The 26,774-nt window shown below is 41.1% G+C and overlaps 1 protein-coding gene across 3 annotated transcripts in view; it reads right to left on the bottom strand.

Moving 5' to 3' along the window:
• Positions 1-988: 988 nt before the first annotated feature.
• The window catches only part of BMPR2 (bone morphogenetic protein receptor type 2), a 144,649-nt gene continuing 118,863 nt past the window's right edge, over positions 989-26,774 (bottom strand). For 2 of the 3 annotated variants that reach the window (XM_018554022.1, XM_018554023.1), the window contains exons 7-13: positions 24,564-24,678; positions 22,247-22,407; positions 19,964-20,111; positions 8,655-8,791; positions 5,335-5,507; positions 3,780-5,017; positions 989-2,651 (exon numbers count right to left, since the gene is read on the bottom strand). In XM_018554022.1, coding sequence (XP_018409524.1) covers positions 2,401-2,651; positions 3,780-5,017; positions 5,335-5,507; positions 8,655-8,791; positions 19,964-20,111; positions 22,247-22,407; positions 24,564-24,678 — 2,223 coding nt within the window. In that variant the 3' untranslated portion in view covers positions 989-2,400. Of the gene's footprint in view, positions 2,652-2,741; positions 2,745-3,779; positions 5,018-5,334; positions 5,508-8,654; positions 8,792-19,963; positions 20,112-22,246; positions 22,408-24,563; positions 24,679-26,774 lie in introns of all 3 variants that reach the window. The other variant, XM_018554024.1, reaches the window with a different exon arrangement.

The following is a 26,774-nucleotide window of genomic DNA, read 5'->3' as shown; positions in this document are numbered from 1 at the left end:
GAAGAATAGTAGCCCCCCTCCAGAAGGAAGGACAGTGTCGGCACCAATTCAGAAATTATTTAAAGAGATACAGCCGAGTGATACACAAATAAGATACATTTTTGTTAATATGGTACTTGAATGCATTTTTAAAATGTGACTCCTGAGTTTAGAGTCACATTAATATTTTAGTGTAAATTATAAAAAAAGTGCATAGCATCCAACCAGAAAACAGCTTTCAACCCTTTAGTTTAGCAAGACTACTGCAGCTGATTTCTGATTGTTGTTTTTTTTTTTATGGGTTACTCTACATCTTCACTTTTTGGACAATGTAACAACACAAGGCACATAGACCTTTATTATGTAACAGATACATGATCTAGTTACCCAGTTCAACTAATCAGCTTTCAGTAGGTTAGTGTCGTAGACTATTGTTATTTACATTGCACTTTGCTTTTTGCCATTTTAAGTAAACATACTAATGCCAGTGTAATGGAGCAACGAGGCCAAATGACGGTGTTGTCAGGGTAAGGTCATGGATTGTACTAAGGCAACATATATGGCCTAGGTTGGTAAAATGCTGGAGTGGGCAGCAGAGGGTTGATTCGTTTTTCATTATTTTTCATGTCTTCCCATTGTAAGTTTTCAGGGAGTAGGTTTTTTTCTATTGTTGGTTACATATGAAACTGTAGTTCTGTGGTTACAGGGGGCACAATGAAAGTGGCCTAAGCCTTTGCATATTTGGGATCTGGCAAGTTAAGGAGAGACAGTTTCTGCTACAGTTTGGTTTAAGTGCCAATATCTTAATACATCTCCAGAAGACTATCATTTTTCACTTGTGTACTGGCTGTGCTCATGGGGGTAAGGTTACATCTGCAAAAACCTGGCATGAACAGGCAATGGGACTGACCAGCATAGTCCACAAAGAACCTGAGATCAGTTAGATTTCCCTAATGTCATTTAAGCACTGTAAGTGACACTGCTTCTTTAAAGGGACAAGCCTAGTTTCTGTATTCTGCATACATTTATTCAATATATATTAAAAATACAAAGTTAAAGCATATTCACAGGACATAACCAGCAACGGGCAGCTTCCAGATACAAAAAGCAGCTTGTGGGGACATTTTGTAGCAGTTATTTAGGATAAAACTATATTAAAAAAAAAATCACAAACATTACGGAAAGTTTTAGTGTTAGTGAAATGTATTTGCAGTAAAGCATTGAGGAAAAAATATATCATTGCACATTTCAACCAAGTACATGAAAAGCCAGATATTCAAAGGGATACCACTCTGCTTAACAAGTGTTCACTCTTGCACAGATAGGCTAAAATATCACTTTTATAAGCTCTTTTCTTGTTATCACATGTTTTATATATATATTTATATAATATTTGATTCTATTTTTTTATTTTTTTTTAACATACGCCTTAAAGCCTTAATAGACGTGTCCCCTGTTTCTTCTTCCTCCGAGTGTCATCAGCTAAGAATGGTTGTCCGATACGCAAATAAGCCTGGTGAAAGTAAACATTTTACATAAAACCCCATCAGTTCATCAGTAAGTCCATCATGCTGCGGCTCTGTCTTCTCAGCTAGCTGGAAAGATTGAAGCCCCCAAAGTCAAAGGCTAAAATCTGTCCAAGCTATGGAGTAAACTGATTCACAGTTTAGGGGTTTGGAATTGTGAATGGAAACTTCCTGTGAGACAGCCATTTTCAATATGACTTGCAGTGCTTTTACCTAAAAGTGCAAAGTCTTTTGCTACTAAAATAAAAGGCAGAAAATAAGCATTTCTTGGTGTATTTGTCCTTGAACAAGCGCTTCTTTAAAACATCAACATACAGACTAGACAGAGCATAAAAATCAAACATTTGCGTGCACAAGACACTGCTGCAGTTAATCCTGTCTGACATTTTTTGCAGAATTTTTAGAGACCACAATGGTCAACAATATCTTCTCCGTCGTTTTAACAAAAGACATTTTCAGAGGTGTTCTACTTTCTGTGGTCTTTTTTTTTTTTTCCTCTTTTCGTTTTATGTATACATGAAACATGACCAGACTTGGGACTCACAAAACAATATGTAGAAGGTGCAGAACTAACTTTAAAATAAAAATTTAAAAAACAAAAACCAACAACATGGAAGCATAAACTCTATTTTGTGTGTTTACTCTGCATAGCTGAATTCTATGTAACGCTCATGGTTGTGGAAGGACAAGACATGATGAACCTCCACTGGACTGCTGGCGCTGCCATAACCATGAGTGTTATCACAAGTCCTGTACAAAGATTTGATGATAGAAATATGATTTTCCATGTCTTCTACTCACTAGATGATAAAAAAAATCAGGTTTTGGAGGCATTCAAAAAAACTTGAAAATAATATTAAAAATATTAATAATAAAAAAGAGATGATTGGATCATTTACAAGCAGCTCATCCTGGCATCTTTAGAAAGGGCAGCAGTGGTGGTGCTCCCATCTATAAGGTAAACAGCTGTGCTCGATTTTGAGTGGCTGAAGGTATCATCGCCCCCATTGTTGTTGACCTCACAGTCCTGACGCTCAGTGGGGATGGCCCACGTAGAGGGGCGCCATCGTTTCAGCGAGTATGGTGTCTTTACTCTCTTCTTAATCTTCTCGCCTGAGCCGGCCCGACTGTCTGATAGTGTATCACCTAAAAAACAAAATAAGTTAGGCTCAGTAGATGATAATTTATCCTGGGAAATTCCTTTATAGGGATACTCTTTTAAAGCAATATATATACCTACTATAAGAAAGATAAATAGAATAGCATAGGGCACGCATAGGAAAAGGGTAATACAAGTCACAATGGCAACAGGTTCTCAAGGACCAAGGTAACATGCTGCAACCCTATTTTCCTGCAAAGCACTGCTTACTGATTGTAGTATTCTTGAAATAGCTGAAATGTATTCTTTATCTTATCCTTCTCTACTCTGAAGCTATTAGTGTAAACCAAGGAATGTTTGTGAATCAACATGATTCTTATAGAGCTATAAAAACACCTTGCTTAAAGTGAAACTAAACTCAGGAGTTAAACCTTAAAAATGGATTTAAGTACCTTAACTATTAACAAAAAGTTAGCCGATTTGATCATCACTGTAGATCCTCAAATCAGCTCTGAATTGGTGCTGACACTGTCTCTTCTTTTGGAGGGTGGCTACTTTTGTTCCCCATGGTCCCTGTGTGTGTTGTAAAGTAGTCACAGCTTCAAGCTTGCTCTCGTGATGGACTACAATCGCAATACAAAATAGTAAACTAAACATAAGAGTTTAGTTCATCACAGGAGCGAGCTTGGAGCAGTGGCTACTTTACAACACATACAGGGACTTCTCGGACTGGTAGAACCTTTAAACTGCTCTCTATGGTACATCGTACCTTATTGGGTCTATTACTTTATTTTGCTCATAAAGCCATATTTCTATATAGGAGCAAATCTGAGGCTCCCACATTGGACTTCTGGAACAAAGATAATAAACGCTATGCTGCAATTTTACAAAGAAACCTATGAAAGCAGGGGATGCAAGAATCCCAAAGGGTTGGCTGTTTATGTCCTTTTATTGAACCATTGCAAGTAAACCAAAGAAAACCTTGAGTTATACTGGAGTCTTATTGACTCTAAGGAAGAAAGCTTATGTGTGCCTTGTTATTGTTCTATTTCTATTTTGTATTATTTTATTTTCTACACTGAACCAATCAATAGAAGTAATTAAAAAAAATAATAATAGGGTTTCGATCCCAACAGTGATGTACTACGTCATCATTAGGTGCATGTAACACTTACATTGTGTGCTGCAGTTATCCATAATACTGGAGGTGGACAAGTCAAGGGAGTTCGGTCTCTGTGCTCTCCTTGTATTGCGCTGTCTGTGTTCTACAGAAGGAACCTGTGCTCCTGTATCTTGCTGTACACACTGGCTGCTGTTGTTATTGTTATTTGAGTTTACCCTGCTGGTCTCCTGTGGCCGATCCCTCCTTTCAACTAGTCGGTCTAGTACAGACTCATCCTGCCCAGCCTGTTGTTCTCTCCTCAGCAGTGGCTCATTCTCATCTGGACTAGAGTTGATGTTCAGTCGGCTCCCCTCACCTCGGAACTGGTCTTGTGCCCTTTGGGCCATTGAGTTGGTATTGGGACCTAAGACTATGTTTGAATGCTGGCTTGAGGGCCCCTGAGAGTTCACATAGCCTGTCCTACCTGCAGCTGTGGTAACTGTCACCACATGAGGTTCTGCAGCACTCACTGTGTTCATTTTGGCCACTCCTGTCTCGACATGCTTCAAGTTAGATTTGTGCTTGCTGCCAAATTTAAGTCTAGACTCTTTGCCGGAGGATTTAGTATTTAGTTGAAGGGTGGTAGGTCTTTTGGGAAGGTTTTGCTGCTTAGGAAGAGGATAGAGTTGTGCAGGATGTATGTCTTGAACTAAGCAAGCTTGACCATTGCCCACTTGGGTAAAATCCTGCTGACCCGTGGATTCCACTGCCAGCTTAATTAGTGGGTAAAACAGGTTGGAGCTGGTGCTACTCAGAAGATCAGACCCACTGAATTGTTTGAGGGAATGTTCCATAAGGTTCTCATCAGAGCTTTCCTTCAAGTTCTTATCAACTTCTTTTGGATCTAGCTTATTAGTCTCTAAGTCTTCCTCTGTAAGCTGCAGACAAACCGGAGTGGGTCCAGTAGGCTGCATGCCATGCATAGTGTCATCTGAGTACTGGACCTCTGATATTGTGGTCATACCAGTGCTTGGTGTGAGCCCAGTAGTGTTGGTAGTGGTAGTGTTAGTTGACAAGCTGGTCACACTGGTCTCCGGGCTTGGGAGACGTGCCTGAGCCTGTTGGCGCTCATAATTAATAGAGTTCCGATTCTTCTCACTTGTAGTAAGAGGAGTGCTGGACATGGAGTTCTCAGATGAAATGTTCTTTACTATACTGTCAGGGTTGTGCACAGAATCTTCAATATAAGATGATGATGAATAATCCGGGTATGGGCCAATCTTTGCTACTCGTCGACTTTGTGATAGATTGCTTCAGCGACAAAAATTAGAGAAAAATATTTTAATACAAATCATAATCACCAATAATATAAATTATTAAATTAAAACCAATAATACATTAAACCATTCTACACAGTTTTCCTGTCTATCTATTTATCTATGAATGTTTTTTTCTCTAAACATTTCTTTTACAATTCTTGTTTTGGAGAAGACACTCTCAACATGTTATGACAGAACCCATATACATTCAGTAAAACACAACTAATACATAATTCCCAGGGACTTTTCAACGATATTACTATATGGTACTGATAATTCTCAGACCATCTCTCATTGCAATACACATACCGCTCATTCTGCACAGCTGTAGATGTTGGGTTGATGGTTGGGCTCACTGACTTATTCCTCTCCCAGATCATCATTAGCTCCGCCATTCTCTCCTCTGCACACTGTGCTGTAAGCCTGGCTTCTGCATCCTGATCCCAGCAATCATCAATTGTTTCTTTAAGTGATCTCACAGCCTGTAGAGAATGTAAATAATTTGTTATAATACATAAAGGAACAACAAGTACAAGAAATTATTTGTGCCCTAGGTGAGCTCCCTAGTTTAATAAATAGAGCAGTAAACAGTGACATAAGTATTTTATATTTTATGTTCTTGCCATGTAGCATTGCCTCATTATGAGATGCAATTCTTCCAAGATTCATATGCAGAATCCACTAGAGGGTGCAGCTTTATTCTTTACCACATAGTGGATTTCCCATTGGAATACATGGAGAATCATATGCAGCTTTTTACACTGGAAGATCTGCTGTTAACAGAAGCTGAAACTTTAACAGATGTGCTAGGGGTGGATGCTCTCCTTTTGGGGCCTTGAAGTAAAAAAAAAAACACACACACACACACACAGGTTGCACAATGTCCAAGGCCATCGAGTGCTTTTGTTCAAACCCATTTGTCCCCTATTTGTTTACTGAACTTGTTGCTCACTTGGATGTATCTAATTTCAGTTTGGTACTATTATATTTTGCACATTGTAAATGGGTGCCTTAGTATTTACCACATTACTTTTCGGTGTGATAGTATTTGCAACACTAGTATCACTGTGACTAAGACAAAAGTGATCATCACTTTTGTTTGCCTGATGAAGGAACCGGACAGGTTCAGAAACGTTGCCACGCATGGTGATATGACATGCTAAGAATGAATAAAAGGATTTCGTTTTGAAGAAAGCTTGGAGTGCTGGTGACAATTTATTCTGTTTTGCAAGGATCAGGTTAAGGGTTCATTTTTATGGCTCGGATTGAAAGTTAGATGCCATGGTTAGCCAGAGAGAATAATAATTATTTTAGGGTTACAGCTAAGTTTAAGGATACTCTTAGGATTTAGGTTTAGGTGATGTTGGGGTTATGGATCAGTGAATATTACTCCTTTGGGTGTGCCAATTACATGTTTAAGGTGTGATAAATATATATTTTTTTGAGTCTCATTAAAGGGTGTTAATACCCAAAATGGTAGTACTCTGTATATAAATTTCTTTATATGTTTGACATTAATGAGTGGCTGCTGGACCCGAGTGCTGTCACACAGGAGGACACATACTCCCCCCAGTGAAAGGAGGGGCAGGGGCATGCTGGCAATGTGAATAAAAGTGCATTCGGGGGGGGAGAGGATTTGGGGTTCAGGTTGCCCTTTACATAGACACTGTCACACTTTTCCCTTTAAACTCCATTTAAAACAACATGTCCATCTAAAGCTGGCCATACACTGCTTAGATTTTCAAAGGAACTTTTGTATGAAAGAACGCTCGTTTGACTTTCTATAAGCTGATGTGGTCAAATCGAAAATCAATTTCGGCCATAGTGATGAAAAAACTTGAAGGAACAGGATGGACATTTTTAAATTAAATTCTACAGTGAACATGGTGTTCTTTCAGGGAAACTCCATTCATTCCAAAATGGAACATTAAAACCAAAACGAAACTTCAATCAATGTTCTATTATTGGGTGGTAAAGAAAGATCTTTCATAGGAATGTTTATTCGGAAATTTACCTCGTGTGTGGCCAGCTTAAGACTAGCCTGTGACAACACTACTGTGTTAGGTTGAACTTTTTTAAATCTGACTATGTGATATTACTGCAAAATGGATAGCGTTGTCACCCTGTAAAAGGAAGTGGAAAGATAATAGACCTACTGCCAGGATCAACACATAGTACAACTACATCACGGGGGGACTCAGTAAAACAAAAACAGCTGTGTTAATGCTAGTGACAGACTGTTTCATATAAAGGTGCCCATACACTGCTCGATTCTCGTACGAGAATCGGGCAAAATCCCGCGATCGTACGAGAATCGAGCAGTGTGAACTAAGACATGCGACCGTTTCTACTGTACGGTCGCACGTCTTTTGTCGAGCCAACATGCTTGAAAACCAGCCGAGAATCGTACGATTCTCGGCGGGTTTCTAGCCTGCTAGCCCGATAGCTGCGGAACGGGCCAGTGTGCGCACGCGCACACTGCCCGTTCTGCATTGCCGTCATCGGAAGCCCGCCCCTCTGCGGGGCGGGCTTCCGATGATCGCAAGTACGATCTGCCCGTCCAAGGTGGGCAGATCGTACGGGCTTTTAATGAGCATACGACCATCGCAAGACAAAAGTCTTGCGATGGTCGTAAGGTGTATGGGCACCTTAAGTCATTTTCATTCTACTATTCCCACAATAAAGTTATTTGTGTTAAAATATTAAAAAGGATATATATTTTTGCTTTTAACCCTTTCGCTGCAATGGATGTATGTACTAAGTCATTGGCAGCACAACTTCCGGTTGCTAGCGCAGCTCCCTCAGCCGTGTGTCAGCTGTCTTATGGAAGTGGTTTGGGCTGCCCGATCACTTCCATATGTGCAGTAGTGTACAGAAAGTGCCAATGATCCTGTGTTACAGCGTACCACAAAACACATACCATATGTTGTGATGCAATAGGTTAAAAATGCTACAAGCTCAACCTACTCTATATGGATAACTGCACATTAATGGTCGAAATACCACACATTAATGGGTGTGCAGTGACCCACCACAATGGAACACTACAGTTTGAAGGAGACTGTAGTCTATCATAAAGTTACCAGTCACTGCAATATTTATGACCTGGCTTTCAATCAGACCCAGACTGGAGTGAACAAAAGTTAAGTACCCGACTACAGCAACCCATCAGTTTCTGAATGCTGTTGATAGAATTATGGAACTGGGTGGGTACCATGAATATCAGCCATATTTCCTTTTCATCCTGTTTTTATAAATTGTTATAACTGATTACAGATTCCAAAATGTTCAATAGAAAAACTATAACAAAAGTTAAAAAGTACATAGCAGGTAGGTTGATGAACTCTTGGCATGATAAACCACTGCCAAGTTAAAAAGCAAGAATGGGTCTTGCCAGAACACAGTAAATGCCCGCTATTTCTAGTTGTGACAGATTAGGGTGGTATGGCTGTCTACACCATAAAAAAAAGAACTTCAGAAATGTTTTTTTAAATTAACCCTTGCAGTGGCGCTACCACTGCACTGCAAGGATTAAGTGTAGGGTAGCCCCACTTCAAGGGTTAATAAAAAAAAAGTAATGTGCATGTGGTAAACTAGCATAAACACAATAGAAAAACATCTGAACTCACCAAGCTGTTCTCTTTCCATGCTTCTGGAAATTTTGGCCTTTGCTTCTCTCTTGACACCAAAACTTGCATGTCTTCAAACGTAGGGTGATTTCCAGCTTCAGCCTGAAATGCCATTTGATACTCCGGTACAGATTCCCCTGCACATAGATCAGTATGTTGGTCAATGCCATAGAACATTGGAACAAGTATGAGTAAAAGCAGAATATATAGTGAAGAATACCATATATAGTACAAGAAATATGTACAAAAATAATAAAAAACATGTAAACATTTTTTTATAAATGTAAAAAATTAATTTATGGCATAATTACAGGGGTACAGAATATTCCACCGCCATTGCATGTATACTTTCAGTGTCTGCAGCCAAAACCGACTCAAATTCCCTGTCTAAAGCTGGCCATAAACCAGAAGAAAGCCAAAATTGGTTTTGGAATGTTCATTAAATTTTTCAAATCAACAATCATTTTAATCATAGTAACGAAAAAAGATTGAAGGAGCAGGGAATGTGGCTTTCGTTCGGAAAACTGTATTTATTCCAAAATCAAATGTCAAACTCAAATGAAATTTGACAACTTACGTCAAGTCTCTGATAGCATTATTAAGAGGGTTATTCACAAAGCTAGCCGAAGGATTAGCCGTAGCTCTGGCTGATCCTTCGGGTAGTTTCGGCCGCCGGAGCCCTTCGGTTCAGTTGAACTGTACGGGCTATTCACTATAGCCCGTACAGCTCCCGAAGCAGGCCGAGCCGAAGGCATATGCTTCGGCTCCACTGAGCCAAAGAGAAACCCGAAGCGGGCCGAGTATGCTAGCAGTTCCTGGCCAATGAATGACAACTGGGCGGAGCCGGCCGTGATCTCACGGCTGGCTCCGCCTAGTTGCAATGACAGATCAGGGTCCACAGGTTACCTGGGGACACCGAACTGTCATTAAACAATGACAACTTGGCGGAGCCGGCCGTGATGTCATGGCCGGCTCCGGACCAGTTGTTATTTATTGGCCGGGACCTGCTAGAAGACTCTAGCAGGTCCCGGCCAATAGGAAACAGTTGGGCGGAGCTAGCTGTCACTGCTAGCTCCGCCCAATTGTTTCTTTCTGGGTTTTTTTTATTTCAATGATGTTATTTATTTGTAAGAACAATATGATATACAACATACTAATATACAGTATTTCCATTTTTAGTCAGCAGGTGGAGTGGTAGTAGTTGCTTTGTTTGGAAAAAAACAAAACAATTTACAGTAGTTCAAGATGAAATTTACATCTGGATGGGTCAGAGGAGACATTTATCCCCTACCACCCCTCCCTGCCTGCTGTTTGAATCACGTGTAATAATTGCATCCTGTGTTAAATGTATAGTTGTAAAACAAAGACTTTATAAAAATGCTAAAAGTGTAAAGACATATAAACCTAAAAAATCTATTAAAAGTAACTCACAACCAATATAAAAAATGTTAACTCTAGACCTGATGTGAACTGGAAAAAGAAGCCTATAAGGTGGGCTCCTGTACAGACTATGTTTCTGTGGCCTGTATTACAATAATAAAGATGATCAATATCATCCCCTTAGTACTGCACAGGTTAAGTGCTACAAAACAAATTTCAATACGATTGCAATGTAAAACAAAAGCAAGACACACTAGCACTGAGGCTACTGCCCTGTCGACTTAAAAGAGTAATGGAGGAAGAGTACGGTTCATATCGGTAATCAGTACTCACTCACTTATGTGGCATGCAGTGCAGAATACCGTATTTATTGAATAACACAGCACAATCTAAAACATTTTAGTGATATAAGTGTGTGTTGCTTGCGTTGATGAATGCAGGAATGTAAATGCATGAGCTAACCATTTTTGTCTAAACTGTGAAGCAGCATTATATATGCATCATGTGCATGATTTTTCCATATATGGCATTAGTGGAAATATGCTTTTAGAGACTTTTTGGTTGATAAATACGTTTTGCTGTGTAAAAATCACACGCACCTAGTGCGTGCGTGTGTTTAGGTTAGTAAATCACCCCGTGCGTGTGTTTAGGTTAGTAAATCACCCCCACTGTGTCATGTACTGAATCAGAACCATTGAATAGTATATTGCTATAGACGATTTGCTTACTAGAAACAGTACCATCAATGCAGTAATCTAGATTTCTTGAAATATGCATCACACTGAAATTATATCTATTTATATTATACACTTAAGGGGCCATTTACAGTGGAGAGCAGACACTGCTATCTTTTCTCTGCTGGACAAAGCAAAGTTACTTCACACCTGCATGTTACATTTTATTCATAAACTCAGGCCACTTAAAGAGACAATGTCTCCTTGCCCAGGCCAAGCTTTTTGTATCAGTACCCCATGATCAAGTTATACTTACTTTGTCAGTGCACCCTTTCCTTAATAGCACTAAAATCCCTAATGTCGACTGGTGTCAGATACTAAGGGGATTAGTGATGTCATTTCCACACTCATGTGACAATACTTGGGTCTAACCAATCACAGGGAAGTAGGTCACATGCTCCTCCAGACCTCAGTGAGCATATACTGCAAGCATATATACTGTACACAATTCACTACTTGGTATGTTACACCTGACAAACGGGGATCTGTTTGACCAGAGCTCCGGTGAGGCTCCTGCTGCAGCTGAAGGGCAAGGAAACTGATGTCATCTCCGCTGGGTAGTCATCAACTGATGTCTACCCAGTGGTGTGAAGGTATAGGCTACATCTACAGAGCCACTGGCCCTGGCTTCTGCTACCCCTTCACAGTAGCAAGGCCATGTACAAAGCTTATCTTATGCCTACTAAATGTCAGTGCAATCATTTCTGTTTTTTCTTGGCATAAAGTTAATTTGATAAAGAACCACCCCTTTAATGTATCAGTACATTTTCTAAAGTAATTCAAGCGCATTCAGGGAAAAACCATGCATATATGGCGAAAACCTACAACTATGAAGTAAAGTCCCTGGTGAGCACAAAACCTTGGTACCACAGTGCCAAAGCGCCAAATCCTATCCCATCGAGCCATTCATACAAGATGTAACAGGTATCCAGTTACCAGTGTCAGTAGGACTTAAGACTGTCAACTATATAGAGCTTACATATTTCTCCTTTCTACTATGTATACTCTCACCTATAAGACAGTGGTGGTCAACTTACTTGATATGGGGGGCTTAAATGTGGCCCCAGACATCCTTAAAGGGCCACACATAATACTGAGTGAATGTAATGCTACAGAAAGCTGTCAGAGACTGCAGACATGCAACAGGATATGGTATGAGACTACGGGCTTGCTACAAGAGATGGTCAGAGACTACAGGCTTGCTACAAGGGATGACCAGGGATTATGGGCCTGATACAAGAAATGGTCAGAGACAAGTCTTAAAGGCTTGCTATAAGACATGGTAAGAGACTACAGGTTTACTACAAGGGATTGTCAAGGTGCTACCATGCTGTAGGAATTTTTGGAGACTGCAAACATGCTACAAGATTTGTTGGAGACTCTGAACATGCTATAGGTGTTGTTTGACCTGCTTCAGGTGACATAGACTGGAGGCACATTTCATGAGACTGCTAGAGATCACTGTTATTACAGAATTTGTAATAGGAAAGATCACTGTATGCAGGGACCAGGACTGTAAACACTGTATGTTGTTAATGTTGTATGTGTCTGTTCTCCTGTAGAAGTATATGTATTGCTACTGGAAATGTCATACATCAGTATTATCTGTAATACTCAACAATTATCTATACCACTTTGAACACTGCTACAGAAGATGATGGTATTAAACAAATCTCTAATAATATCGGTGATGATACAAATAGTCTATGTATCACATTTTATTTATTTTATAATTCATAGAATGCGAGAGGATTTTAGGTATATAACACAACATACAAATACATGTGTAGGAATGGTTGGTATTATACAGTCAGACCCATCGTGACTAGGGTTATTGAAAGAAAACAGATGTGTGGGGGTTGTTTTTTCTTGTGCAAAACAGTACTGTGTGATTAAAATGTAATCTGCAGTATTTTAGTATAAAGTCAACAACAGTAATCCAGCAGATTGTAGAGCTGGAACAATAACAAGTAAAAAATGTATCTCTCAAAGACATAAAATACAAAGAAATGCAATAACGGGCTAATATTATCTAATCCAGCAGAGACCGGGGTTAAACCAACATTAAAATACTCAAACATCAATAAAGCAATATTTATAAAGAAATAGACAGCATAATAATGATCAGTCCACACATGATTAATGTTTCAGTTTTTGATAGATGCTAGAGAGTTAAACCACTGAACAATTTCGGGGCACCTTTAGTTTTCTGGAGAAAACAATGGACAGGTCACATTTTGCTATGTATGTTCTTTCATGCATGACAGGTCAGTTTATTTAAAAGACAAGTTCAGATTTAGATAAAAAGTCCCCAGCCCCCACTCACACCTATCCACCTAAACTACTCAAAGCTAGGACCAGTGGCGGAACTACCAGGGTCGCGGAGGTCGCAGCTGTGACCGGGCCCTGGAGTTCCGCCACTTACAAGTGGCCCAGGACAGGAGGACGGGGCCCCTAATAACCGCTCATTACCAGGATATTTAATATCCAGGTAACCGCTAATATCAGTACCGGGGTCTCTTCCTCCGGTCCTGGGCCCTTCGTGCTTCACGCTGCTCCCCTCACCTTGTTCCGGCCGGGCGCAGCGTGAAGTATGATCGAGCCGGCGCAGCAGCCAATGAGTGGAAAGCGGGGCTATTGCGGCCACCTCATCACACAGAACGGCTGCCGGCCATAGAGCTGCCTGTGTGCTATCGAAAGCTCCAACTCCCTGGGTATGAGAAGCCTGCTGTGGACATGAAGGGGGAGATATAGAGAGCTGAGAATATGAAGGGGACATGTGAGAGGAGAGTGTGGGGTCCGGGAGCGGAAAGCTGGGGAAATGAAGGGGGAGATGTGGGGAAGCTGGGGACATGGAAGAGGAGAGTGTGAGGCCAGGGAGAGGAGAGCTGGGGTAATGAAGGCGGAAGTAATGGGAACATGAAGTGAGAGATAATGGGGAGCTGGAGACATGGAAGAGGAGAGTGTGAGGTCAGGGAGAGGAGAGCTGGGGTAATGAAGGAGGGGGTAATGGGGACATGACGGGGGAGATAATAGGGAGCTGGAGACATGGAAGAGGAGTGTATGTTTTTTTTTTTTGTCTAAAACATTTTTTTGTAAACAATGTATCTAATTCTTTTCCTTTTGGGGGGGCCTTCATGGATTCTTGCACCAGGGCCCTGAGGTCACTAGTTACGCCTCTGGCTAGGACCCCCTACCCAGGTAACCACTTACCTTTTGCTCTGATGGTGGCAGCCTTCTGTGGTGCTTACATCCTTTGTTTAAAAATCTTTTGCCGCTACTTGCCTCTGCACAGTAACTTCCAATACAGTTGAATGGGCTGAGCCATTCACACAATGCACCATTTAATTCTATGGGAAGTTACTGTGAGGGTGCAGGCAATGCCAAGTAGATTATTTTAATAATTTACAAATTATGCAGCGCCCGCAACATATAATGTGTTGAATGTCATAAACCCTAAAACTAATTAAATATAAATATAAGATGATTTTAATAAATAAATATAATATAATAAATATAAGTGATTCAAATAAATAAATTATATTCATATAACATACACATGAATAATCCGTGCCTTCAAGATCTTTTTTTATATAAGAAAAAACCGTCAATGGCCCTGGATCATTGATCCCACAGGGTATGTGAAATAATTAGTGACAACTACCAAAAATTGTTAGTTGATGTGATGTGTACGGATTATTCATGTGTATGTTATATGAATATAATTTATTTATTTGAATCACTTATATTTATTATATTATATTTATTTATTAAAATCATCTTATATTTATATTTAATTAGTTTTAGGGTTTATGACATTCAACACATTATATGTTGCGGGCGCTGCATAATTTGTAAATTATTTGTTTTGACCCCACGGTCGATTTTGCTGCAGCCTTCAAATTTAATTGGCACATTAGCACTTATACATTTTTCTAGGTCCAGCGCAGAATCACTTATAGCTATAATGCCAAGTAGATTAGAGGATGGAGGATGTAAACGCTGTGGGAGGCCACTGCTGCCAAAGAGCTTGGGTTAGGAGGCACTGGGAAGAGTCTAGTTGTTCTTTTTGATCAGCCCAGTTTTGATCTGAGCCTGAAGATAATTTACTAGCTTATGGTTAGGCAGCTCAATGATACTGGGTATCCACTGGGGGATACAGGATACCGGCTATTGATTACACTGCCCATTGTTTCGAGGGCAGACAACCCTTTTCCTCAGGGCTTAAACCAGCGGGATATGGACCGCGAACAGTGAGGAATAGGTCTTGTATGGGATGGGAGATACTTGCCGCCCGCATTTTCTTACTTTGGGAAATTTACTCTCACACATGTAAGATCTACTCCCATATCACTGTTTTGAGTCCATACTCTCCACCCCACTGTTTTCAGCCCTGAGGAATGGGGTTGTGTCTGGCCCCAAAACACATTGGCTATGTGATCAATACAACCTTTAAACTTTTTATGGACCCTGACATCTGATCAGTTTGAAGCTCTACTTTTCTTTTTTGTCCAATATCTGAGTCTTCTTAGGTTAGCAGATGTTTAGCTTAGAGTACATTAGGTGCATAGGGAATGGGAGCTGAGAACGTTTTATCTAAACCTGAACTTGTCCTTTAAATGTGTATCTTGTCAGGAACCTGAAGGGGTAGGGTTGAAACAATTTGAGACAATTTAAAATATGTGCCCAAATTCCTGGACACACTGGATTTACACGATCAGATCTGAAATATAAGGGGCCTATTAAAAAAGGGTTAAAATTCACCTATAATTTGACTAATTATACCACATATTCCCCATCATTATATTTTATCACAAGAAGACAATGTGGGAAGATTTCCATCATTTAGATCTGTTCCTGATTCCATGTTAAATGTGGTTTTCAAAACCATTACCAGCATGGATTTATAAATCAGCCGACCAATGTAGTTTTCTTTAACCTCTGGCACTTCCACACAGCCCTCACTGCTCCCTGTCTTCCCCCTCCTGGCCCACCACAGTGTCTGACTGCTGCCTGTTAAGCCTCCAGCACTCTGTGAGTGACAGAGGGGGGAAAATCCTGAGCCTGTGCCAAACATCAGAACACACTGCTGTCATTGATCATGTACAGGGACTCTCTCACACATCTTCAGGCTTTGTGGGCTTTACAGGCAGAAGCCAGTCGCCTTGGGGACGTCAGGGTCAGTACACAGCCTACTGCAGAAAGTCTCTCACACACCTAAACGTGTCAGAAGGTAAAGAAAACTACAGGGATATTAATAGGAGAACACATAGGGGGGATTTGTAAAAACTGGAGCAGTTGCCCATAGTAACCATCAGCTTCTCTCTTCAGTTTGTGCAGTTAAGATTTGAAAATGAAAGATAGAAGCTAGTTGGTTATCACAGGCGACTGTTCCAGATTCTTGGTAATCAAAGATGTCCCCTGCATACCATACAGCAATAAGGACCTGTTTTTCAGTAGTGGTGGTTCTCATAGTGATGTCCACGAATGTCACCGTACATATACAAGGTTAACAGCAGTGAAGATCTCTAGCAACCCCAGATGAAATAAATCCTAGTGCTCTTTTATTGAAGAGATATGTCACATATATCACATAGCCAACGTTTCAGAACCACGCAGGGTCCCTTCATCGGGGTGAGCATAGTGACCTAAGCTCGTCCTGATGAAGGGACCCTGCGTGGTTCCGAAACATTGGCTATGCGATATACAGTATGCGACATGTTTCTTCAATAAAAGAACACTAAGGGGTCTATTCACAAAGCTGCCGCAGGCAGCCGAGTGAATAACCAACCCAAAGTGAACCGAACGCTGTTCGGCTATTCACTTCAGGCTTGTACGTTTAGGCTCCCGTCAGAATAAAAAAAAACAACAGCATGGGGATGCATAGCTACATTCCTATTGGCTATTTCAATTTGCAATAGCCAATAGCAAACTAGCTATTGCACCCGCCCTCTGCTGCTGTCAATCACTAGAAGGGGACCTGATGGAGAACTTCAGGTCCTCACTGCTGATTGACAGCAGCAGTGGTCGTGTGCAATAGCTAGTTTGCTATTGGCTATTGCAAATTGAAATAGCCAATAGGAAGGTAGCTATGCATTCCTATGCTGCTTTTTTTCTTTAAATTATTCTGACGGGAGGCAGCGGCTCCGTTGTCAGAAGAAAAAAAAAAGACAACAGAGCAGGGAAAGGTTTACTCTGCTCGAGTAAAGCTTTCCGGGAGAAAGTGTTTCTCTCCCGGCCGGCCGGGAACCGCTATCTAGTAGCGGGAGACTCCCGGAGCGTCCGGGAGAGTTGGGCTGTCTGGAGATCAGCGTCCCTGGTTACCTGGTAACCAGGGACGCTGATCTGCCTGTGTAAGTGGCCGGAGCCAGCCGTGAGATGACGGTTAGCTCCGCCCAGCCGTCAGTAGCCAATGGCCGGCCGTTCGCCAGCTTCGACTTTCACCTGGCCAACTTCGGGAGCTGTACGGGCTATAGTGAATAGCCTGTACAGCAGCTGTACAATGAACCGAAGGGGTCCCTCATAATGAATTGCTGTAGCAAGGGCTCCATCAGAAAGTGCTAATTTCATACATTTTATATATGTGGGCAGCCTGAAAAGTGTAACTTGGTAACAGTGTCTCTTTAACCCTCCCTTATCTAAAGAGCCTGTGGACGATAGCATGCTGACCATGCAGCACTAGGGTCTTGGTGCCGTCAAAATACTTTGATAAGTATGTTCATAGACTATTAAAGTTATTGCAGTGGGTACTAGCAAAAGTGAAGACGTAAGAACATACTAGTGACTATTAAATAAAGGCAATTTCGCATTAAAAAATGCATTGATGCTTGTGTCTTCTGGGTAACTCTTACCCTTTTGTGTTTTCTGTTACGTGTGCGTTTAGATAAATAAGGAAAGTTTCTTTCTTTCATACTGGCCTACCACTGGTTTTGGTAATGTGGGGATTAGGTACCTTCATCAGTTCCTTCTCCCCTACCTTTTTGTTTATTGCAGTTGACAATGTTGTAGATCTGTTGTGATGATATTTTCTATGTTTTGATGTATTGGATGGGCTTTTATGGGCTGCTTGTGTTCTTTCCATATAAATAAAGAATTTGCGTTAATTGTATTTTTACACGGGCATGCCACTAGGAAAATACAAAGGCTGGGGGGTTTGATGAGAGGAAACATTAGTTGAATTTGTAGCATATACATGGGAGCTTATGTGTAGGCCCGCATTATCACTTGTGAGCACTAGATGGCACTATTGCCATTTCTCTTTTTACTGGTTTTGTTTCTGTGTCTGCAAATTGCATAATGGTAAAATGACATGTAAAATGACACTAAGTTGTTTCAACTAATACAACGTTTTAGCAAGAAAAACTGCAGCAAGATAATGTATTTGTGTTGTTATTTGTTTTTTTCCCCAGACATTTCCTATAGACTGATATATGCAGTGCAATATAAAGGTGGTTCATATCCAGAGTTCCATATAAAGAAACAGGGTACAAATACCAAATTATTTTGTTTTGAATTTAAAAAATAATCCTTTTTATAAGAGAAAGACAATAGGATACTGTCTGTAAGTTGATGGGGATTTATGTTCTCCCTCTGCTGCCAACAGCTACAGATCACAGGCAGTCTCACACTGGGTGGGAGGTATGACTGCAGTGCAGTTTTGCTGGTAATAGGCATTTCATCTGTGTTGCCCTAATTCCCTTAATAAAAAGGAGCCGCACTAGATGATGTGTATTTGCTTCAGCCATGTCTGTCTCCTTCACCTGACACAAACGAGATGGAGATTACAGACTAAATCTCAGTACAGGCTAAGTGGACTTTTGGTCCCCCAGGGTCACTATACCGTGCTCAAAGCATATGTCATTAGCTAATCGTTAGGCGAAGGTTTTAGAAGCATTTACACATCAAATGCAAGGCAACAAAGCCAGCAGCTGCTCCCATAAAAGGCTAGCATACAGAGGCAGACCAAACACAGTAGGCAAGTTGGGATGTGTAAGGTTGACCATAGATCTCAGATGATGGTAAACCATTGAAGCACACTCTGACATTTGTGAATTGATTTATTTGAATAGATACAGGTAGGAGCAGACAAAATGTCTGCTTGTGCCCTACACATGAGGCCATTGCTTGATCTATCCAAAAAATGGCTGTATATAGCTATTTGCAAACATCATTCCCTACTCATAGCAGTAGCTTCACAGTAGTAGATGCACATGCTAACTGGTTGCCTGAGGGTCAATGAACTTAAGCTGGGTATGCATGGTCCTATTTTTATCGTTCAACCCACGGGCTTTATGAAAAAAAGAAAACAGATTCCACCATCAACGAGCGTTGATTGAGGAATCCCCAGCTGTTTCCTTTGGCCACTGTCAGAATACCCAAATGGAGCTAGTAGCTGATTGCCTGCTAGCTCCATTTAGCAGAGAATTTTCCAGCCGGCTCCTTCGATCAGTTGATCAAGCGATGCTGGGTGGAATGGTGCTGACATCGGCACCCATGCAGCAAATATCGTCCTATTCATCAAGAAGCAGGCGAAATTCGAAGCATGTACCCCTACTTCAAGAAACCTCACAGCATACAAAGCCCAGAAGCACATCTGCAAAATGGGTTTAACCAGTTTTTTCCAACATCACAAACACAAAGCTTTAAAGGCGTGATACTGGAACTAATGTGATAATCCCACATGGCAGATGTCACCTTGGACTATGTAATTTGATTGGCTGATGCTCATCTGATGTACGTGTCTTGTAAACTTGTGTGTGTGCCTAACATTTTTAGCATTTTGTATTGCTGTCAGTTAAAGCAAATGCTCCCTGACCCCTAATATTGCCTTCTCCCTTCAAGATTGGACTGCTGGTTACTATATACAGTATATTGATTTTTATATTGTGATTAAATACAAAACAACACTCAGGTACAAGAAGGAATCACTTGCGTGCTTGAATAAATCCTTTCTCCTCAGCTGGAGGTCATTGGGTTGTCTTTTCTTTTCCCTTTTATCGGTCTCACATATGGAATAGTTTTACAGATAAGCCTGTGCAGATAACCCGATATCCTTTTTATATATCTTATCTTCTATGCACTCCAACAGGTACTCAATGTATTTGAGATAATACAGCCCAGCGGTTGAACCTAGACATTTTATCAGAGAAATATAGAGCAAGTGACATCTTTAAATATATAGAGCAAGCTTCTTACCGGGAAAGAGGTCAGTACATCTCATAAAGATTTCCCAGTATATCAGGCCCAGTGAATACATGTCCACTTGTTTCAAAGCAGACTCACAATCTCTAAGATTCACTGCTCCTTCCAAGACTTCAGGAGCCATGTAACGGATGGTGCCAACCTGCGGATACACATCAGAGCAGTTTATGTACTGTATGAAAATGAATGGATTGAAACGTACTAAAACCTTTGTAAATACCTCAATGACATCAGACCATATTTAAGGATGACTTATACATTTGATGTCACCATTTTGAAAAATGCTTCACTTTGTTGAACCACTGTTTTAACACATCATCCCCAAAGTTCTAACTTCAAAATGTAGCTCTATTTCTCTAGCAGAACATTTAAAAAGTATGCCCGATTCTGGCCAGAATGAACTGCCTTGCATTGCGGCCCGGCTCACTTTTTAGTGGAGCAGGAGGGGGCGGGCCATTGAAGTGAATAGCACCGTAGCCACGCCCTCCGGCCGCAATGCGATCACCCGCACGGGATCGCAGGGCACATTATGCCTGTGGTCCGGTCCCATCAAAATGCTGCAAGCACTATTTTGATCGGACCGCAGGCACAATGTGCTTGAGAAAGAGGCACCGGCCTCGAAACGCGTAGCCATTGGACAGCTCCCGCCCAGCCCCTCACTGACGTCACACTACCATTCAACGCCGCGTCACACTCACAGCGAGACACAGTGAGTCGCGGCTGGAGAGACTTAGCGGTTTTCCCCCGCCTGACTCTTACAGAGCCTGGGGGACGCCTGATAGGCGTCCCCCTGGATAGGGTAACGCCTCTCCTACTAACCACCAACGAATCAGCAAATAGTGAGTCACTCCATTCATCCTTTTTATCTACTTGTGTGTCACCATATCCAATTGTGTTCAATATACATGCATAATTGTGTATATATTTAAACTAAATAGGGCCGTAGCGCTTCCTTATCCAGTTTCTTTTTTCACTTAGAAAAGTGATGTTTACTGGGTCTGCAATGAATAACAAAAACTATCGACCTCCAAAACAATATTTAGAATCTCACCTGGGATGGGACTAAGGGTCACCATACATGTTACAGATTGACCATATAAACGTTGTACAATCAACTTTTGGTTTACCAAAACTATGTAATATGAGCCTCTATTTAATCTATAATTAGATTAAACATATCTAATCTAATCAATAAATCTGCACCCGATCAGGCAGGCCCTTGCACTCCATAGTTGATGACAGATCTAATAGAAATTGTACAAATTGTAAGTTGTGTGGTGAGCGTTACATTAGCATATTAGAGATGATAATACACTGCTTGTTAATTTAATTCAGAATCATCTCTGTATCTAAGTCTCCAAGTATGATTCCTCCCCTGCCCTTATCCTGAACCTTTCTGACGAGCAAAGTTTTTACATTCAGGGTGTATATATATAAAGTTTGCAGAGCCATTTGTTCTGCGAAACTGACATTTACATTCATTATGTGCGAATAGGGCAAAATCAAATTTTCTTCTGCAGAACAAATGTAATATCAGGAAAATTCCACATTATGGTCACTAGATGGAGCCGAGGAGCATAAGAAATAAATACATATTTCCTATGCTCCTCGGCTCCAACTAGTGGTCATAGTAGGCCTACACTCTGCACATAAAACATCTGCAAGGGTTAAGTGGTCCTTTTTGTCCAGGGACAAAAGGGTATTATTACAACTGGGGAACAACATTTAACAGCATTATTTCCCATGATGCAAATCTCTGAACACCACATGATACATGTGTTTTTGTGTATGTATTACTCCTTTATGATCATGGTGAATGTGTGTTAACTAACAAAAATGCTACACATTCTTTTTTTTTAAACCAACAGTGAGCTACGGTGCATAGGTACAAAGTTGTCATACACCAATGAATGGGATTTCTACTAGAAATGGATTTTCATGCTGTAAAATGGACAAGTATGAATGGCCCCAAAGAGATATTTTTTTGTGCTCGTGTGGGAGGTCATCTTTAATTGGGGGGGATTTATCAACACTGGAGCAGACAGAATCTGGAGCAGTTGCCAATAGTAACCAATCAGCTTCACTCTTCAGTTTGTTCAGTTAAGCTTTGAAAATGAAAGATAGAAGTTGATTGGTTAGTATGGGCAACTGCTCCAGATTCTGTCTGCTCCAGTTGTGATAAATTCCCCTCATAATGTTTCTTCTAAATGCATGGAAATGGAAACTTTGATGCAAGTAAATGCTTCACTTTTTTGAATATGTATATACAGTACTTACCTCACTTATAGCTGCATTATCTTCATCTCCTGGCCTCACCAGCCGGTTTCCTGTAAGTCGCATGGACAAGCCAAAGTCGCTGATGACACAAGTGCCATCGGTCTTCACTAGCACGTTACGGCTGTTCAGGTCACGATGTGAAATTGCCGGTTTGTATTGATCTGATTAAAAGCAGATTAGAAACCCAGTTCATGTATACACTACTTTTAAAGTCTGTGTGTGGTAACTAAAAGGATGTTCAACAGTATTCACAAATAAGTAGACATGATTATGTAAATCAGTGGTTCTCAACCTGTGCAACCTCAGGACCCACATTTGCCCATGGTCATTAAGTCGTGACCTAAGTCACACTGCAATGGAACGCACAACAGTGCGGGTTGCTGTGCTGTGATGGAGCTCCATCCATATGTGCATTGCTTGTACAGCTCCCATGCGTGCCTGTAGAGGTTCCGGGAGCCAGAATGTGATGTCACTCTGGTCCAGGTACCTCTACAGGACATGCAAGGAAGCTGTAAGCAATGCATGTATGGATGGAGCTCCCACACTGCCATACTCCCAGCCCACCTCAAGTCAACACTTGGCACCGGTCAGCATATTTTGAATAGCTGCTCGGTGTGAGAATGAACAGTGCTGTGCTAGGGGGAGGCTGGGGATCCTCTCACCTAGAAAAGTGGAAGCCATGCGGTGACCCACTGAACATGGGGTCGCGACCCACTTGTGGGTCACGACCCACCAGTTGAGAACCAAGGCTGTAAATTATACATAAATGATATCAGAATAAAATATGCTATGGAAAATGATTGATAGATTTGATGTGAGCTGGGATAAATTGTTTTACACTTCTCCTGTAGTTAATGCGTATCTAAACCTTAAACCAGAAATGTAATATATTTCAGCTTAACAGATGTTATAACTACATTAGTTTCCCTTTTCAGTTTTTTTCGGTCTATTTTCACCTGGTGATCCTGCGAGGCAACACACTTCCTTTCCTAGGTTGACAATGCTCACTGTACTGTATTTATAGAAGCAGTGTTGTCACCCTAGGTTTGCTATCCTGATTTGCACTTAGGGTTGCCACCTTTTCTTCCAGTGAAACCCGAACACTCTGGTGATGCACGGACATTTTTGGGGAGAATGAGTCGCGGCTTATTCATATGTAAATAGCGCCACCCACTAATATGTAAATATCACAGTGGAGACTATTTTCAGTGTGGGGCCAATAGCCCTTATCTTAATTTTGGTTGCCCCTGTCTGCCTGACCTCTTTTGTCCGGGATTCAGCTGCCATGAAACCTGGATACAGCATTAAAAATCCGGACTGTCTGGGTGAATCCTGGACACGTTGGCAACCCTATTTGCACTACAAACACCTCCAAATCATCCACATTTTTATGATCACACTAAATACAAAGATTTGTCGATTAGCCACTAGAGATAGCTCTTGTTCGCTCAGTGCAATCGCTGTCTATCTGTTAAAGGAGAACTATGAGATGAGTGATTTCCACTCTCCTCATAGTTCTAGCCGACCTGTGACAATGAGACTGTCAAAGGTCGGCTCAGTAGATCGGGAGGTGAGCGAACACATACCAGGTTCACTCACCTCTCGATCCTGTCACGGCTCTCTGCCGTGACAGGGGGAGGGCTGGATTCCCCTCTCCCCGCTCCGATCTGCCAGCGCTGACTGGCGGAATGGACGGGGGAGGGGGCAGGTACAGTTGGCTCTGCCTCTAGATAGGCAGAGCCAGCTGTCACTCACGCAGCTGGGCGGATCCCGTCATCTACGTCGGGATCTGCTCCGGCTGCGGCGTATCAGTATACCGCGAGCTGTAGCTCGCGGTATACTGAGCTTAGGGTAACGGGAGGACGCTAGTTTGTGTCCTCCCGTTACCCTAAGGAGAACTATGGGGAAAAACCACTGACCCCATAGTTCTCCTTTAACAACTGTACAGTAACATACAGTAGGGAGTGTGTTGTTTTCAGCCATCTTTTACATCTGTATTGTGAGAAGCAACAATACTGCAATGCAATATGCACAACTACTGTGCAAAACAAAAGGCAAAACTTGCATAATTATTGAGCAAATATGTCCTTCCCCATGAAAATATAACATAGAAGTTACATATAGAAACAAAGCTTTCAAACATGAATACACCAAGGTCTCTTTATTTCATGTATAAACACTGAATAGACTTAACATTGGTTTCACTCCCTTTGTGAAATAAATGCCAGCTTTGTTGTGAATGATTTAACTAGAAATTGTTATGACCTGAAAAAAAGCCAGCCTGCTAGTATTATTACTATCATTATTGGTACTGTACCTCCGCGCAGCAGCTCTGTGTGTAGGTATGCCAATCCTTTGGTTACTGAATGTGCCAAGCGGCAGGAGTTGAGCCAGTCATTGGTATGCACACTTAAATACTTGCATAGGGATCCCTGCAGGCATAAGCAACTATCGTTAAGTATGGACATCTCTTAAATCAACATAAATGCAGTTTCAGCAATCATCATCATACCACACCATAAAAATATAATAACTACTGAGGTTACATTAGAACAAGCAACCTAGAAAGCTTAGTATATAGATCAAATATTTCCTTCTGCTTTTAATCGCAACACAAATATGCTCCATTGACTGTGAATGATCATCACAACAATACTAAGGTTTGCACTGTGCTCTCCTCCTCTTGTAGTTCTAAACACTTCCTCCTCTGTCCCAGAGTGCACGGAAAATGGTGGTATGACAACACTGTGCAAAGAAAGAATAGTGTTGTTGCCACTGCATCCATGTAGTGTCAAGACTGCCTATTTGTTTCCCATATATTGCCACGATTGCCCATTTGTTACCCACGTATTGTCACGATTGCCCATTGCTGCCCATGTATTGTCATGAATGCCCAGTTGCTGCCCACATAGTGCCACAATTGTTAGCCTGTGTTTTAAAACGACTGCACATACATTACACAGGTATTGTTACAACTGCCCATTGTCATGCTATTCCATTTGTAGCACACATATTGTCAGCATTGTCTGTTTGTTGTCAGGTTTGCCCATTTGTTACACATGCCTGTTTGTTGCCCATGTATTGTCACAAATGTCCCTTTGCTTACTGTGTATCACTACAATTTCCCATTTGTTGCCCAAGTATTGTCAGAACTGTATATTTATGGCCAACATATTGTAACCATTGCCTGTTTGTTGCCCATGTATTGTCACCATTTTTTGTTTACTGTCACAATTGCCAGTGTATTAGCCACATGTTGCTTCAACTACTAGTTTGTCATGACCACCAGTGTGTTCCCCATGTATTGCCTCACTACTGTGAGAACCACGAGATTGGACAGGGCAGGCCAGACTTTGACTTTCCATCTCCGTCTCAAATCTCACCATATTTGTGCAAAACTAGACCTACTCTATAAAGTCCAAACCCTTTTCACATCCAAAAAACAGTCAAATCAGTATGGACCACATGATTTAGGCATGTGTCTGAATTGCGTATATGTAGAATGACACTGTATCAAAAGAAAGGCTTGCTCATAGGGGTCACAATATTTATATCTATGAATGCAGAGAATGGGAAAACATAGATGAGCACATCAAATCAGTTGTTTTATTGTTTGTTTTCATGATCAGTTTAGATTGCCTCAGTAAATGTTTGAAAACTGCCTCTGTGGGGCAAGAGTTATTTTATATAGAATAATTGGGTATAAGGAATCAATGGAATAATTAGTGTAAAGGGGAATTAATTATGCAAGCTTGACTGAGCAGTGCCACTGCCTCATTGCACATTGGCTTTTTCTCCCTTTTGTACAGTGCTGCAGAATATCTTGACACTTTATAAAAACAAGGACAATACTGTGAATGTCACCCGCTGAAAGGAGGGTTCACAATGAAACAGCTCTGTCACACACTGCTGTATAGTGCATTGGAGGTGGTCTCGCTCACTGGAATGCCAAGGAGCACCAAGGAAACACGGCAAGAGAAAAGTAGAAATATTTGACTGCATTGAAGTGTGGGCAGAATGCCATATAACTAGCCAGTCCTCTTCATTAGAAAACACATATACTTGATTCATTACAGAAAGCTCGTTCTGGCTACAGCAAAGCACAGAGTTACTAAATAATAGTGTATTATTTCTTACAAATGCTAGAAGAACATTACTGAGGGCTGCACAGACATGAAGCATGCTGCCACCCAGGAGCACCCGGCTGAGAATATATAACAATATAGGGCACTGTGTAGTATGCGCTGTAGTCTCCACAAATCAGATTAGAGGTTTTTTTTATGCATCTGCTCAAAAAAAAACCCCAAACATTAATTTGATTGCTACAGGTTACAGAGCATTCATGCCCATTATACCATGCTATTAAATAAGCTGTGGTGAGTGCTTGCCATCTGGACTGTAAATGAAGCTTCACAAGGTGCTTATCCAGCTATGCATGTAAAATAGAGCTGGATATGGTGTTTTTCAGAGAACCATGTGCCCTTTTGTTCACACACAGACAGACTAAAGTACAAAATGGACACCACAG

This window comes from Nanorana parkeri, unplaced genomic scaffold (genome assembly GCF_000935625.1).
Source record: "Nanorana parkeri isolate BGI_ZX_2015 unplaced genomic scaffold, ASM93562v1 scaffold139, whole genome shotgun sequence".
Taxonomy (NCBI): domain Eukaryota; kingdom Metazoa; phylum Chordata; class Amphibia; order Anura; family Dicroglossidae; genus Nanorana; species Nanorana parkeri.
Note: the sequence above shows the minus strand (reverse complement) of the source record. Positions and strands in the feature narration are given on the sequence as shown.